At 41.3% G+C, this 17,909-nt stretch overlaps 1 protein-coding gene across 2 annotated transcripts in view; it reads right to left on the bottom strand.

Annotated features, from left to right (window-relative positions):
- Positions 1-6,109: 6,109 nt before the first annotated feature.
- LOC148017850 (uncharacterized) overlaps positions 6,110-17,909 on the bottom strand; it is a 109,997-nt gene continuing 98,197 nt past the window's right edge. The window contains exons 1-3 of one of the 2 annotated variants that reach the window (XM_087662202.1): positions 7,006-7,251; positions 6,782-6,870; positions 6,110-6,657 (exon numbers count right to left, since the gene is read on the bottom strand). In XM_087662202.1, the coding sequence (XP_087518328.1) occupies positions 6,604-6,657; positions 6,782-6,870; positions 7,006-7,186 (324 nt within the window). In that variant the 5' untranslated portion in view covers positions 7,187-7,251 and the 3' untranslated portion in view covers positions 6,110-6,603. Of the gene's footprint in view, positions 6,658-6,781; positions 6,871-7,005; positions 7,252-17,909 lie in introns of those variants that run through there. The other variant, XM_087662203.1, reaches the window with a different exon arrangement.

Below are 17,909 nucleotides of genomic sequence, written 5' to 3'. Positions count from 1 at the left end.
GATGAGAGGGAGGAACATTGGAGGTAGCTGCTTGAAAACGAGACTCAAGAGCTAGTGAACATGCAAAGAGAGCACAAGCTCCTAATAGTGCAGTACCAGGAGCTTGCTGCGAAATTTGCTGAGATTGATGCACTCGTGGTGGAGCTGAATGACAGGGACGAAGAAAGAAAATGAGGCATGGAGGAGCAGTAGGAGGAACTCAAGCGCCTAATAGATCAGCTGACCTGTGAAAGAGAAGAACAAGGGAGGCTAGTCAGGGAACTAGAGGATTATGAGCAAAAAATCATGATGCTAACCTTAAGACAAGGAGAAGGCTTGGAAATAATGAATAAAAGGGCAGAGGAGTGGGTCGCGCATAACGAGAAGAGGGTGAAGACATTGGCGCGCTGCCTTGCTCTAACAGAAAAAGAAAAAATCATCGCAGAAAGCAAGGCGGAGGCAGCCCAAGTGGACTTCAACACTCAACAGAAGGCCTTCCTTGACACCATCTTGGATGCCACGCACGCAGCGCCAGGAGATCCACTGGAGGCAATGCAAAGGAAGCTTGGCATGGCAAGAAGAGCCCTACACGCTGGACTACAGATGCCACCGTTACCTGCGGAGATTAGGCTGAGTTTGGATGAGCAACGAAAACACCTGATGCTGGCCGGCCTAACCCCCCAGGAGATAGACGCCCTCGGGTTCGAGAAAGAAGCAGTACACGCAGAACGGTAGGGGGAAGAAGCAGAGTTGGAAATCGATGTGAATCGATTCAGGGAAGACGTAGTCCCACAACCCCCCTCACCACAAGTCCAAGACTTGCCACAAGAAGATCCAGCTGTAGAAAGAAAAGCCATCTCTAAAGAAAGACGCAAGAAGCTGGTAGAGGAGGCCAGACAGAAACTGAGAGCCAAACCAGCCGTGCTACCATCCACGCCTCTCCCTTCGTACCCAGATGATCTTCCCGCAGGATTCCACGCAGAACTGGTGGTGTGCGAGGTACAGGAACTAGGAAAGAATCCATTCTCCTTCAGTTTCCTTCTACCCAACAGTCTACGGAGGGTCCTGCCTCTCAAAGTGATGGACGAGGTGATCGCGGTCGGTGGTGGCCGGTTGGGGGAAAAATAACTGGAAGAGCGGGAAAAGACCCCAACCTCTTGGGGCACCGAGGCGGCCGACTACTGGCAAGATAAAATTTTTGAAATCCCCCACACTGTACAAAACTATAAGAGCCAACCCCTGTGGAGGAGGCGAGTATGCGACATAAGCATGCTCGCCTGGATGGCTTTTTGTAATACCTTGCCGTTCGAGCGGAATGACCCTACTTACATGGCGTACCCTCGAAGGGTAGGGGTAGATTTTGATGCCACCCTCCACGGGGGGTATGACTTTCCCGTTATTTATAACTCCACTGTAGCATCCTTTGAGAACACCCTTCTTTTTACCTGCGCAGAAAGCCTAGACGAGTCCATGATGCGCTTTCTTGCGGACTTTTCCTCATGTCTTGACCCCGCTTTTATAACCACTTGTAATTATCTTAGGTTACTTAGGCTACTTCTTAAGCAGGACCCGACTCCACAAGAGCATGGCCTGCCTCCCCTATTCTTCGACCCTAACGCTATAGATAATTGCGTCATGGCTCGTCTCATGATGAGGGCTAGTCTCCTTCCCTCTTTTTGCTTAGCCCTCCTAGAGGACATGAACGACAACCAGTTCACTTGATGCAACCACCCCTTTCTCTCCACCACCTCCCTTCATGTCCGCATGAATCTAAAAGATTACATGCAAAGCCGCCAATTTTTGAGCAAGTCTCTCCGACCCCCTTCTCCTTCTCATTCCGACCAAGACAGTTAGGCCTATGTATCATTTCAAAAAAAAGAAAAAAAAAAGAGAAGAAGAAGCACCACAATTACTGCACCTAGGGTTCTTCCTAGCCCCCTCCCCCACTTTATGCTTAGGGCACATCAAGGGCAGGACTTTCAAACCTGTCACCCTAAAGCTCACACCGCACCTCCAATGAAGCACAAGCTGGGTCCTCAAGTGTGGGATGTCACCAAGGGCTTGCCCAAGGTTAGACCCACCTCCTAGTTCCACTGCCACGAGCACCACACACTACACGGCAAATAGACACACCCCCGAGGGAATGCACAACTTCTCGTGCAGGTCATGTTTGACTCTCAAGAAATGGCTACCCGTGGAAGAGGATCACCCAGGCACCCTTTGATGACCCCAGCGTGCCGGCATCCAGCCATCCGCCTGCTGATGGCCACCCTGATCGCACCAGGTCAAGGTAGAACTACCATTGGCATAGATCTTGGAACCACATCGTCCAATGATCCATGCCCAACGCCTCAAGATCCACGGATCGCTTATTAATTCCACAAGCCTAAAGACCTTCAACTCAAAGACAAAGATCTTCAATCGAAGCCACGGGTGTTTAAGACAAACATCGTTCCAGGGGTTTCTCCAGAATAAATCCCTCCAATACCATCGTCCCAAGGGATTGCTTATTGCTTCAAGCGTTTCTCATACTCAAAAGACGACTGGCTACATAACCAGTGCCACAACCGTGTGACGGATGTCGAGTATCTTCATGGAGCCTAAAGCATGCCGGAATCTCTCCTGGTCATCATCCCCAACCTCCACCACCTATCAATTCCCCCCCCCCACAGTGCCATGGGACTGGCACTTGGCTAGGAGGGGGGTAATGTTACCGTGTTTCCGCAAGCACAAAGGAGAAAAAAATTGAAAAAAGGGAAATAGCAAAAGAGGCACAGGATAAAAGCAGAAAAAGGCACCTTGACCGGCAACCAATCCCTGAAAAATTCAAATGTTCGGGCACGACCCTCAGAAAGCTTCAGTGTCGGGCCAAGGAAATGGAAGAGGAAAAAGGCACACCACTAAAGCGTGGAAGCGCCCCCGAATCGGTGTAAAAGAGTGCCAGGCTCGCTCCTGTGTAAAGTGTATGAATTAGTTGGGAATAGGATAAATTAGAATGGTGGGAAATAGGAAAAAGGGCCTAGGCTACGGCCGGCCATGTAAAAGAGAGAAAAGGGGATGACCACCCAAAAAGGATTTAGGGCTTTGTATATAAAGTTGAAAAGTAAATGAGAAGCTCATTCTTTGGTGTGTGGCAAAAAGAGTCTTCTTCTTCCTCTCTTCTTCTCTCCTTCTTGCTTGTGTGTGCTCTTGAGAGAGGGAGTGTGAGAGTGTGAGGAAGTGAGTGTGTGTGAGAATGAGGGATCAAGAGGGTGAAGCTCTTCACCATCTCCTCTCCTCTTTTTCTCTTCTCTTCTCTTCTCTTCTCTTGCGCGCGCGGCTATGGAGGATGGAGCTTGGATATGGAGGAGGCTTGAGGATGCTTGAGCTAGCATCTAGGATTGTGGAGCTACCGGAGTGCAAGAGAGAGGAGGGTACTCGATTGAGCATCAAGGTAAGCTCACTACACTCGTAGGATCGACGGCGCGTTGGCTAGGTGAGAGATAGCCATTAGAGCTCACTTGAAACGCTTGAAAGAATAAGCGGTCCGAGGGTCTTGGTGGTTGAGCGAAAGCTCCCACATTTACTTTGACTCAAGTTTTCCTAATCCCTTGAGCTCTCTACTTTGAGGCCTAGATTTGTTGTTCATATCTAGCCCAATTCTCAAATAGGATTAATAAACATAGTAGCTATTGAACGGTCAAGGCATCCTACTTTTAGTCCTAAGTAAACCCTTGCATGTCTGTTAAGCCTTAAAACAAGAAAACTCTCCCCCTCAAGGATTTCTCCCATTTCAATCGAGAGTTAAGGCAAACAATTTACTCTTAACTAGCAGCAAAGTATATCTCAAGATATGTCAACATAAACCAAAACAATTTCATTTGAATGCTTTACAAGGAATAATATAGTCCATAGCCCTTATCTCCCGAGGAGTATAATTACCTTAGGGATTAATACATAGGTTATTGGTATATACTTGTTAGCCAGCCACAAATTCTACTTGTGAACCTATTTAGGTTAATTTGTACATTCCATACATTGAAAGGGAATTTATAAGAAACAATATCTTAAGAATACTAAACGAATAAGCATGCATGTAAGAACTGTTTTTTCTAGGTTTTTCCACAATCTTATAGTGATAGTCTTTGCATAATAGCACATCTTTATAAGCACTGACAATAATTTGAAAACAATATATATTTGGCCATCAACAAGGGATTCATACTCAGTTATTAAGTTAGAGTAATACCCTGAATTTGATTAACTTAAGGATTCTCAGAAATTGTATATGTTTTCCTGGGAGTTTTGGTTCTAATTTTTCTCCTTAGTGTTGATGCTAGAGTAAGATTACCTCCCAAGATTAGGTTTTAATTCTAAGGCTCATGTTGATTGACTAAGATTGCATAGTAACTTACTTTAGAAACTTATGTTGAGGTTTACCCTTCTTGGGTCTCTTGATCCCAATGTAAATGGGTTTCTATGACAAGGGTATAGGAGCCGAGTCTCAACCAACTTATTAATGTGATAACCTACTTAATGATTTAGATAGTACTTGGAAAGCTTGTAGTGTGGGTGGAACAGACGTTGCACTTGCAATTAGATGCTTCGGGTCTGAAGTGCTTCTCTTGGGTTCCATGCTTCTCCTTCTTCCCATGCTTTAACATTGAGTGCTTTGATCAAACTCCTCAAGCTACAGACTTTAATAGCTCTAGAGACCTCTCTCTCTCTCTCTCTCTCTCTCTCTCTCTCTCTCTCTCTCTCTCTCTATGTCCATGCCGTTAAGGCCTTTTCCTTTCTCCTTACGACCGCTGGGGGGAGAATAAGCTCACAAGAACAAGGATAAGGGTACTCACGTGTGGTCATCCTCTAAGGAGGGGAAGAGATGGAGAAGAAGGTTCTCTCCCTCTCTCCTCCTCTCTTTGCCATGGGGGGTTTTATAAGGGAAAGAGGAGTATTATTTGGGGGGGGACATTTGGCTACATCATCGCCTTTCTCCTCCACTCCTTCCTTGGCATCGTCATATAATCCTTATTTCCTCCTCGTCATTATCGTTCACTCCTTCTTCCCCCTTGTCATCATCACTACATCATTTTCCTCTTCCTCCCACCTCAGCATAGAATGGTAATAAAAAAATTTCAATTATTTTCTTATAATAATTAGGGGGCGTTCCTATGCCCCGCGGGTGAGGAATATTAAATGATAAGCCATGAAAATGCATAGCATGGTGCTAATTCAAAACTTGCATCTAAGTTGATAAGAAAGTTTGAGGCAACATTCATAAGCTTTGCATTGTACTTGTCCTTATAACCCAAGCCGAACATCCAAAACATTCCTTCTTGTGTTGCATGTGATTATAGTGTACCATTGATGACACGTGAACTCTAACTACACTTCAATCAAGTAGCCTCCTTAATCTCACAATTTGGGACCTTTGTTTAACACGCATAACATGAAAATGAAGAGGTTGAGGATGACTTGTGGGAACACTTTCTTGCATAGGTGAATAGTAAGATTTAACATTTAGATGCATGACATTATCACTTCTCAACACTTTGTTCATCTTGATGATCTAATTGAGTCAAGAATCCTATACATTGTGACCAATATGGTTTATGGAGCTTCAACTTAGAACTCAAGTATAATAAACCTAAGCCATGAATATATATGTTGCACATCTATGGGGAGCACCACACTTGATGTTGCTTCCCCTAAACTAGGATCACTAATCAAGCCACATTTTTTATGAGGAAGAAGAAGGAGGTAGTCAAATTTAATGAAGGACATTTAAGGAGGGTTTAGTAGAGGTCTTAAAGAAACATGACTTAATGTCTCTACTTCACCCTTCTATTTTCTTTCTTTCTTTTTGTGTCTTCAATACATAAACTAGCTACCTAACTTGACCAATGAGCTTTTGAATGGAGACACACACATGCACGCACGTGTATGCACACACACGCACACACACAAAGAAGGCATTAATGACTATACCGGATTGATGACAACAATGACCCATTCTCACTATGGTCGAGCATACAAAAGGATAACCTCTTCATGTTGTGGGATAGTGCTTTGTGATTCTTATTATATGAATAGCTAGTCTTCCAATTAGCCCTAGTGATGTGCTAGACCTTCCTAAAAAGCCTTCTCTCATCTCACTTCCTTCTAGGAGAAAGACTTGATAACCTTAGTAATATTACCTTCTCGAGGAATTTGGAACTATTATGTATTCAGCATTGATCCAAAAACTAGGTACTCATTCTAAGCGACCTATTTAGAACGGCTTCTTGCAACGGCCCAAAGTGCCCAAAACAGGAATGTTACTCGTCAAGGACCTTTTGTTGATTTTAGTCCTTTATATCCGGCTAATGAAACACATAGGCATGAAAGAAATAAAGATTATGTATCCAATTCATAGATATAAGTGGAAACTCGAGTTGAAGAATGACAGCCTGCTCTTTCTTTACTAGACAGACACATGAAGAGGAGTAGCAATAGAGAAACGTTAGTGAACGTGCTAGTACAATTTGCAATAAGTATCGAGCATCTATTATTATAGCGCTCTTTGGTATTACAAGAATATACATGTTTGTTCATATACCTCCCAAATTTTTGCATTAAAAATATTATGCACTTTTATTATTATTATTATCCATCATAATTATTTTCGGGTGGCGGAGCACCGGTCACTAGTCGTCTTTCCTGTATCACATTAATGTAGAGAGTGTGAACATCCGAGATGCAAGAGAAGGTGTGACGATGGCCTTAAGAAATGCAAGAGTAGGTATGAGGATGGCCTTAATTAGAAATGATAGACTAATTTTACCTTAACTGTCCTGAATGGACCCTCCGACTGCAGTCTGTTTCGATGAATGGCTGGCTTCAAGCCGCTGAGGACGTGGCCATGGTGCCCCCCTTCAAGGGGTAACAATCATAACACACAATTAGATGGTAAGCAAGCTTCAAATAGATAGAAGGGGACGGGTGAGTCAAATCATTATCAATTATAAAAAACAGTTATATCGATGCCATGGTGCGTAGTCCACTTACTGTGGATGTGGCGCACCTGATGAGAAGAGCGCGCGGGCATGGCGACGTGATGAAGCATCTGAATGATATTACGATGAGAGGTGGCAGGATCATGGCGACATGTGCAGAGGATCGGCAATAGCGAAACTATTGTTATATAGAGGATCAGGAGAGTCGTCGTAGACACAGCGGGACGTGGCATATTAATATGCTTCTAAGAGAGCGGTCTTTCTGGATGAAGGCAGGCTAGTTGAGGATATCACTACTTGTGGGTTCTCGTAATTACCGGGACGTGATGATGAGATGTGTGTGTATATGTGATGGAAATCTGGCCCTTGACTCCTGCAGCCTTGCTCGACTAATTCCTATTCCGCGTGGCGAAATGTAGACTTCCGTTGACGTTTAACAGTCCGGTCATGGAAAAAATTACGCGTGTTTGACTTTGGTTGCGTTGATCAAGAGCCTCGCGCATCACGACCCGCGGCAGCCCTCAAACTTCTCTCTATTATTTAAATAATTATGAATCCATGCCAAGTTAAAGCATTCCGCAACATGTATTCAAATTCTAAAACATGTAGACAACCATATGATGACCCACGGGCCCAAAAAGGGCAACTTGGTTAAAACTAGAGTCCCAGCCAAATTAGGGGAGATCTCGTGTCTAACTTTTGGGACTCTCAAACTCTGAGTTATGTGTTAGAGGCCTTGGGTCCACGTCCTGCTTCGTCATGTCCAAAATAGTACGTTTGTAATGTGGCTACCGACTAACGTCTACGCCAAAACTCCATTGTGGTACATCTCATTCTTTCACACTATCTTACTAGATTCCTCCTCTTGGTTCATGACTCATCAACTGCGAAGGCAATCAACAATGAACACCTTAGAGCACCTTCCCATGCACCCTTTATGAAAGGCACACAAGTTAGCATAGCTCTTAAATGCACCTGGCTGATTTTGTGAGTTTCAAAACTTTTACATGAAAGCAAAAGTTATGAGGTTCTGCAGATTGTTTCATCTATCAACAACCTATGGCCAATAAACGAATGCATGTAGATGTCTTGACGCTTCAATGATATCAACCTTTAACATCCTGTTAGATGACTGCATGTGAAAGCCATGCTAAAGTGTAGCTTGCGTTCTATGTGTTTTGAAAAGGGGTGGTGGGACTTAGTTATTCAAAAGAGAGCATGGAGACCAAAATGCTACTCCTTATCTTTTTTATTTCCTAACACATAAATAGTGATTGGCCATAATCATTGCGCTTCTTAGGTTGTATCAATGGCTAATTTAATTCGCATGGGTGGGATGAGCTAGATCTCATGGGTTGCCACATGGATCAGCATGCACATAATTAGAGAGGTCAATTGAAGCAAAGGGTCAATGGGTCACATCCCCTACCCATGTAGCCAGCAAATTGCATACACATCTAACATCTTCCCATATGCAGACTATCATAGTGGATCTGATGCCAAGTTGCGTATTCCACAGTGGATTCCATGAGGTTTTTCAGTGGATTATGTAAAACTATTTATTTGTCGGGTCTCATACACAAGGTGGATTCCTTGTGCGATAAGTTGACGGGGACGCGTGTCCTTTTTAGGTATCAAATTAATTGAATATGCATGTGGGTGATTTCACAGCGGGTGATTCCGCAAAATACATATCAAATTAATGGACATTTATGAGTTTAGAGTGCGCACTTGAATTAAATTAAGGTCAGACAAAGTTTCAAACTATTTTAATTATTTTGTAGTTGAAGACTACTAGGTATTCACTTCTGTTGGGTTTTATTTAATTATTTTATAACAATTGTGAATACTTCAGTTAATGTGTAGAGCAGGTGGTGGTGGCATTGGTTAGCACTGGGCGTTAGCGTAAGTCCAATCGTAAATTTCATAATTATGATTAGTTAGCTTAATCATAATATATAATATTATGTATTTATATGATATTTTATTATTAAAATTATTACTCTATTTGTAAGTTATAAGTTTAAACTTCTTTAGTAATAATTAGATCATTGTCCTTAGTACTATTAATTTATTTCTTTCTAATATAGATTATTTTAGAATATAAGATTTAAGATATGCTTTTATTGAAATAAGATTTCTTTAAGGAATACCTTGCTATTTTCTTAATGTGGTTAAGTTTTAGAAGGCTTTTCTAGCTTTCTTTATAAAAGCAACAGGATCGCCTGTAAAATAGGAGAACAGGGTGAAAACATAGTTTTTTCGTTTGTCCCTCATTCAGAATTGAAATTTAGAGCTTCAAGAGTCATTTTGGGGGGTTATGGCACACTGCGCATGCGATAGTGATATCAAAACATCAAGATTCAGAGCACAGAATTTTCTACAACAATTGCAACATGTTATAGGATACCTCTTGACTCTTAAAACTCTGTATTTCAATTGATATTTGTGCTTTCTTTGTAATTGTGTACAAGATATGAATGCAAATATCCATGTAAAACTATAATATATAATTAAGGATGGCAAACCGTGGCTTTTTCAATGGGGGAGGTTGGGCCCAATCATGTGTTTTTCTCTTGTCTTTTTCAATCTATTGAGTTATTCAAATCCTCTTATCTATTATAATGTTGTTTGTATTTAATAGTTGAGATGTTTTGCCAGGAGGCATATTCCACAGTGGATTCTATGAGGTTTTTTGGTAGATTCTGTAAAACTATTTATTTGCCGGGACTCGTACACAAGGTGGATCACCTGTCCTTTTCGGGCGTCAGATTAATTGAATGTGTAGAGGATCATGGCGACTTGTGCAGAGGATCACCAATAGCGTAACTATTGCTATATAGAGGATCAAGAGAGTTGTAGACAGAGATCGATGTGGCATATTAATATGCTTTTAAGGGAGCGGCCTTTCTAAATGAATGCAAGCTAGTCGATGATGAGATGTGTGTATATATGTGATGGAAACATGGCCCTTGACTCCTGCAGGTTGCAGCTCGACTATTTTCTATTCCACTGGCGAAATGTGGACTTTGGTTGGCTTTTCATAATGGAAAAATTTACGTGTGTTTTACTTTCATCACGTTGATCAAGAGCGTTAGACATTTGACATGAACACTCGAAAAGGGGCGGTGGGAAGGTGCTCTTATCTATTTTCATATACAAATGTGAAGCACCAACTACCATCAAATGTGGAGGAGCCCACGAGAGATACACCAATGTTGAACTAGTGAATTGGATGAAATCATGAATCATTATAAACAACTACTAATCCTTGACCCACATTGCTACAAGTGTGAAAATGCTCAGCTATTTAGAAAAGAGAGTGAAGACCAAAATGCTGCTCTCCATCTTCTTTTTTTCATGACATATAGATAGTGATTGGCCATAATCATTGGGCTTCTTTGGTTGCTTCAACGGCTAATTCAATTGGCATGGGTGGGATCAGCTAGATCTCAAGGGTGGCCACATGGATGAGCATTCACACAATTAGGGAGGTCAATTGGACCAAAGGGTCAACGGGTCACATCCCCTACCCATGTAGTAGAAAAGGTAGTACAAGATTATCTATAGTGTTTCAGAGTGATGCCATGTTTGATATCTTCTTTACGATAGGGTCAGGATTTTCCCTTTAAGAGTATCTTCAGTTTCATATTTTTCCTATGTGGCCACTCTCATCCTATATCTTGTAACTAGCATCAATATCAATTTTGAAAAAATCATTTATCCTAGTTAGATGTGCTATGGTGTGTGCTTTTTTGTATTCTTTGTGCTTTATTAATGGAGCTCTTTCATATCCTATTAGTGACACAATAAGGATTGATCCATTTATAATGAAGTGTTTCCTTCAAACTTTTATTTTATTGGGATAATTAAGACAATAATTTTTCTCAAATTTTATAATCCTTGTGTATTATATTATTGCCATAAACTCGCTTTTGTCTTGTTGAGACTACTGCTAGGTTGTTATAATTTATTGTTGTTGTCAATGGTTGTGTTCACTTGAAATTTTTGTACCAAATGTCACACCTTTGTAGCTATACGATTTTTTTGAGAATGTTTTTCTTTGGGGGAGGGGGGATCAATCTCATCCTTAAAGTACCTTGAATGACCAACTTAATCAAAACTTAGATTTAGAATCTCTGTACATGAACAAGATAAGGAATTATCATTTCAATTTTATTTATAAAGGGTCTACATGTATGGAAATTGTTTGCTTGTGTTTTGTTTAAACATTTTGTTAGCCCATTACTTTTATATTCCAACACAATAGCTTTAGGGCAAGGATGTCTAATTATCACATCTTTTAATAAATATTTTCCTACAATTTTAGTGGTTGTATCAAGCAATGCTTTGACTGATAATTCTATTAAAACTAAAATATAGAAAAGAAACAATAGTGAAGAAGAAGAAGCAACACAGCATAAAACTTACTATTGTAGCCTTCTATAGTGGTGGTGGACAAGAAGAAAGGTGAGCACAACTAGGACTATTATTGCTCCTTCATGGTGGTGATAATCATGATGCCATTGATGAGTAGGTCTTTATGGCCACTTCACATGATGGGACCTGAAATGGGCCGGCACTGGCTATGGCACTAGCCGGACCTCATGCTCATAAAAAATAAACACACCCTCACGGCCTCACGGACCAGGAGCGTCAATCTAATGCTAAAGGACAAACTGCCCTAAAGCCTAATTTATTGCGTTTATAGTTTCATTGTTTTGTAGTCCAACGTTTCTCTTTCCATAAGCTCCTTAAAGGGAGAACCCATACACATTCTCAATGCCACGATCACACACATATGGAGGCAACCTCTCGGTAGAAACACCGCGGCCCCACTACAGCTCTCCTACATCGCAGGGATTGGCCCTTTGATGCGTTGCTCAACATATAACACAAACGAACACAAACTCCTCTCTTTTATATTTCTCGTACTTCCAGGAGATATACCATGTGTCCTCACTTAACAGTCCCTTAGGAAACCGCCCCTCTATCCTACGGCAAGGGATAACCTTACACTCTCAATTGTGGGTCAAAGTCCAAAGAAAACAATTGCTATGCAGTCCAGGAGATTTCCCTTTCATACCATGAACCATGTGTAGTGCATAATGTGAATGGTTTAGTGCACAAACAGAAGAAAATCAGCATTGTGCATCGTGCGAAACCAATCTTTTCATGATTTCCATACTAATGTTTATGTATTGAAACGAGAGAGACACTGAGCCTTACGCTCATGCTGCATTTTCCTTTATTTTAAAAAAACAGCCTAAAGCCATGATGCAACACATAAATCAGGTTTTAATTCATATTTTGATGCTCAACCTCGCCTCTCACCCTATCGTTTAATGTTTTGCATTCGTTGATAGGTAAAAGAGTCATTTTTTGTGTATTTCTTTATAGAGAAAGCAATAAACACGGACAAAAACATAGAAACGAGGGTAAACCGAGACCAACCTCGTGCTCTACCTTCATTATACATTGCACAAACACTTATATAATTTTTTGTAATTTTCTTTTTACCGTTTTCTAATTTTCACCCATTTAAAATCCATGTTTCCACTATTTTTTGGTATATTTCCTCTATTTTCTGCAATAAAAATGACTAGAAATTAATATCGATTGTGGACTGTGGCCCTTAGGTTCCTTGAGAGCAAAATTTCAAGTTTTATTGATATTATGTGTCATATTTCCCATTTATTTTGCAAAAAAACCCCATTTTACCCCTTAAACGCGTGTTTTACGGGTTTTATACCATTAATTTCAGCTATATCACTTATGATTTTCTGATTTTCTGATCATAAACTGATAAAACTCATAGAAAACAACATCATAATGAATAATCAGCCCATGGGAACAATATTTCACATCCAAATAGCATAAAAACTCATTTTTTCTTCATAAAATGTGAATTACCGCTTAGACTTTGTATCTCGGGATCTCGGTTTTGGTGCAGGACTACGGGTTAGCCCACATTCAATGTCTAGCATCTTCACAATCAGCAATCTTCAGGTCTACATCCACCTGGGAGCAATCCGGTCTCATCCGGACAAGCTTTTCTTCACCATTCTTCATTTTCCTCTTGCACACAAGAACAACCCCTTAGGGGAGAGAGAGGGAGGAGAGAGAAAGACTAGATCTGGTTCTTCTCATTCCCATAGCCATTTCACGAGCGAAGACAGGAGATAAGACTGGCAAAGAGGGAGAAGATCGGGGGTAATGTCAATTGGATGGGTTGTTTGTAACCTACAATCACCATCTCCATGATCCATGGCGAAAATTTCGGGCGCATTCTTCACGCCATGCTTCTCCTTCTCTCTCCACGTTTTTTGCTTCATAAGGTGCATAAAATTTTAGAGGGGGGGTCCAAACTCAAAAGGCATGCCCAATTTTGGCCTCCCAAGTGTCCACCTTTTCATATCTTGATCATTTTGTGGCCATTTCCCCGTCCGGGCTCCGATTCAAGTGCTGTAAATTTCTCCGCGTCCGCCTTGACATCTTGCATTGGTTGGCAACTCCTGACAACCCACATGAAAGTCTGAAAATTTATCAGAAATCCACAAGTGTCGCTCGGACACCTTTTAAAACTCGTCTTGCACTTGGTGCTTAAAATCGTCCTAGCTGGAGCCGTCGCCTTCAATGTTGAATATTTTTCCCCTAAATTCCGGATTTTTTGGAAAATTTTAGGCACATCCCGAGCTCAAAACTCCGCTCTCATCACACTAGTGTTGCACCCATTCTATGGTGGTGGGCAAGAAGCAAAGCAAGCGGAAGTTGTAGGAGTGTTGCCCAAGTGTTATCATTGCTTCTCACTTTTATGGCGAGCTACAAATGTAACTTGCAAATGCAGAGGAAGAGTGAAGGGAAGCTCTTGAGGATGCATGTTGCAAGTGGCAAGGACAAAAGGGTACAATGATGCAAGTTGCAACTCACAATAGGCAAGATGATAATGATGGTGCACGTTGTAGCTTATAGCTATAGCTCACAATAGGCATGATAATGTAGGAAACACTCAATAGCTCATAGCTCATAAGGGGAAAGGCAATACACGTCATAGCTTGTGCCTCACAAATGGCACAATGATGTAGGTTTTAGCTTGTGTTGAAGCACTTGAGAGGGCATAGCTCACAATGGCCACAATGATGCAGGTTGCAACTTGTGAGGGAGCACTCAATGGTGCAGGTGTTGTAGCCTATGAGGAAGCACTCAATGATGCAGGTCATAGCTCATAGGTCATCATGCCCATTGTAGCTTGTGAGGAAGAACTCAATTGTGCAAGTCATAGCTCACAGGTCATCATGCATGTCGTGAACTACAGTCGATGATGCAGCTCATAGGGAGGACATGTCACAATAGCCATGATGCAATTTGTAACCAGCACGATGTTGTAGCTTGTATGGAGGACAAATTATGTATCTTGTAAGGAGGAAGAATGGGCACACTTAGTGATGCATATTGTAGCTGGTGAGGAAGTAATCAATGGTGCAAGTCACAGCTCGCAGATCACAGGTCATCGTGCAAGTTGCAAGAGGGATAGACGGACACAATGAGAGAGAGAGAGAGAGAGAGAGAGAGAGAGAGAGAGAGAGAGAGAGAGATGGGGGTGGGAAGAGCGCATACATTAAGGTGCATTTAACCCACATTAAATTTTATGGGATTTGGGGAGAGAGAGAGAGAGAGAGAGAGAGATGCGTTATTAATACTTAGGATATATAGTTAATCATTCTAAAATATTTATCTCATAGGGTACGAGGGCCCATTTAGTGACAGCTATCAATCCTCTTGTTCGATACACCACATAGAGCAAAATCTGTGCCTTGATCATATTGTTTTGCGTTTGTCCTCTAGCTCTTAGGGGATTCACTCGTCAAAGAGAAGACATATCATCTACAAGTGATGACTCTTCAAAAACCCCCTACTTATGACTCCTAGAAGAGTAATATAACCCCTTTTTTACATTTGTACAATGTACAATAAAAATTTGTTTTGTACCCCTTTCTTATATGTAAGATTTTACATTGTTATTACCATTACATTACACATATACATAAACGATTAGTAATTTTACATGTGGTTGTGTATTTTAATTAGATTAGAACATGTTGTTATTAACATGATATAAATATTTTCACTAGATTTTGATCTTAATTGATGCTAAGTTTGAAAAAATTGTGACATAAAGCATCTCTAACTACTAAGAATGACTAGGCATATATATTAAGCTTTGTAAAAATAATTTTGAGTGCTTTCATTGGATTATATAACAAGTCATACACAATCAACTCAAAGAAAGTCAATTTTTAAGTACTTAAATTGGATTGTAAATTTATTAGAATTTTATTGAATGACTAAAACAACATATATGATTATACTAGATGTTGGTATCCTTTAATGTCAAAATATGCAATACTTAGGGCATAAATACTAAGCTTAGTACCAACACTAGATACTTAGATTAAATTTTGTTATCCCTTGGTGCCAAATTTGTAAGTAGTGGGACATACATACTGAAGTTGCCACCGGCTTGAGCTTCTTGTCAACTGTCTTATACTTCGTCTCTACTCTTACCTCAACCCTGTTTGGCTATCCAAAAGCTTCATGATCAGCAAATTCTTGAATTATGTCATAAATATCCAATGTGCATACCTGTATGGACAGATTTCCAGCCTGATTTTTTGCATGAACAACTGCATGTATTTTAGCCAATGTATCATTATAAATCAGCCCATGAAATAGCCCTGAAATTTCTTCATTTTCAGCCAAAACATCAACTTGCTTCAGCTCTCATTCCACATGACATAAATGCTTTCTTTCAGCCCTATTCATGGCTGAAAAGTGTTTATAACAGCCCACACTGTTGGCCATAAATACTTGCAAGTCAGCTTTTGGCATAGCCCCCTTTACATGTGGAGGCAAATTTTTATAACATGAAGCACCGCCATAGCCTCCACTTATAGCAGTGCTACTCGAAAACCCTTAAATTCTCGGGCATTAGGAGGTACAGGATGATCTCTCAATCGATCTCAATTCCAGTGATGATTTACACATACAGTCAGAAATTGGACAGCTTTGTCATTATCCTTACTTCTTATCCAAGCATATGATGAACCATCATCAAGGGCCTTTGTCTCCAAACGAGACTCAAAAATAAAAGGTTGACCAAGAATGATAGGATAGCTGCAGGAATCTTGAACAAAGAAATGAAATTCATCTTTTACATTACCAATAGTAACCCGTACATAAGGACATGCCGCATAGAGATTGCTAGAGGAATTATTGGCTGCTTTCATGCGCCATCTCGGGTCCACATCTATGGGCCATCCGCCATTCTCGTAGAGACTTCTTGAAATGACGTTGATCTCCGAGCCATGGTCTATAAGGGCAATGCATGGAGTCTCTCTTTCTCCAATCTTGACAACGGTTTCGGTGGTCACCCTTGTCCAATGGGTACGGGAGTAGTGACCACTAGGAATAAAATGAGCATCAATCTCTTCTTGCATGTTGTAAAGACGAGCTTCTTTCTTATGCATGGGCTGCTCTTTGGATTGAGAAGACCCTACCATAACATTCTCTGCAATAGCTTCTTCAATTTCTGCTTCATAGATGTCTTCATCTTTGGCTTCTATGGCTGCAATTTCTTGTCACACGTTTGGTTGGCCCCGAAGAGGAGGGACCAGCAACATCTTCATCTCTTCTTCTCTTTTCTTCTATCATAGCTTCATGATTATTGATTTCAGCCAACCGAGCGAAAGCTGAAAATGAATCACCTGGCTCGGTCCATCTGGTTCTTCTTGGATGCATTGACTGGTAGTAGTTAAATCATCTTTGATTGCCTTGCCTCGCTCCATGCGATCTAAGGCCTGCATCCACACTTTAGATTTTGCATCAGCTTTATATGCTTTAACAATTTCATTAGTTGGCTCAATTTGCAGCCCATAGGTAGCTGCATCAATAGCTGCATAGGCTGTTCTTGTTGCCAAATCCTCCAGTCTTTTCTTCATACCACCGTTACTGAAATTTGGCTCAAGAGGAAGCCCGGTTTCGATTGCATGAATTTTACCATCCTTCCAAAAGACTAATTTTTGCGCCTCAGCTTCATGGAATCCACTACACTCCCTCTTATCATGCTGTAGGCTATCACACTAGATACAGCGTCTTTTGAAGCCTTCTCGTACGGGTCTTTGGGCAGTTGTCTGTCCTCTTTCTTCCACTTTCACATCAAGCCTTTCCACCTTGGAATTAATCTCCATTAGATTAAGATGGAGATCCCGCATGCTCTTGATCAGCTCATCCATAACATCCTTGTTTGGAGGTGGAACAACAGGATTTCTTGGTTGCTCGACCATAGAGACAGGAGGTCGAGATACAGGAACAGGCTCCTTTATGGATTCAGTTGGTGCAAAGGTAGACCCCCACCTTAGGCACATTCGCTCTCTTCGAGCAATCATATTAATTACTTCAGTGACATCACCCTAAGCAGTCTTCAATCCCGTCTCAGAGTCAAGATCTTCAAGCCGATCAGTTAGCTTCTCTTGAATAAAAGGATCCGCAGCCTTTAGAAACAATTCAATCTTCTGGCTTTCCATACCCAGCTGATCGCCAGGATCTAGTTGAGCAAATTTCCTTTCAAATTCGTGGTGAAGAGCAGTGGCAATTAGTCCCTTATTGGGCCTTTCAACCCATTCAGTAAAGACTTTCTTCGTCATGAGGCCAGAATATTCAAGAAAGAATTCTTCTCGAAGAGCCTTCTTGAATGCAGACCATGAATCCGGTCCTGGAGGCCATGCATGGCCAAATGGGCAAAGTATCGGCTCCAAGCATGATGAGGAACTCCAAAGAAGACCATCTTGTTAGTATAGAGGCAGATAAAAGAGGACACATTTTTCCCATTAAATTGCTTGAGCTCCTACCCAACTGCTTCCAAAGCTTTAATGGCAGCGACATCATTCCGCTCTTCAC

Source organism: Lygodium microphyllum, chromosome 21 (genome assembly GCF_053477565.2).
Source record: "Lygodium microphyllum isolate KBCC chromosome 21, Lygodium_microphyllum_v1.1.10, whole genome shotgun sequence".
Lineage (NCBI taxonomy): Eukaryota > Viridiplantae > Streptophyta > Polypodiopsida > Schizaeales > Lygodiaceae > Lygodium > Lygodium microphyllum.
This window is presented reverse-complemented; position numbering and strand designations above follow the sequence as displayed.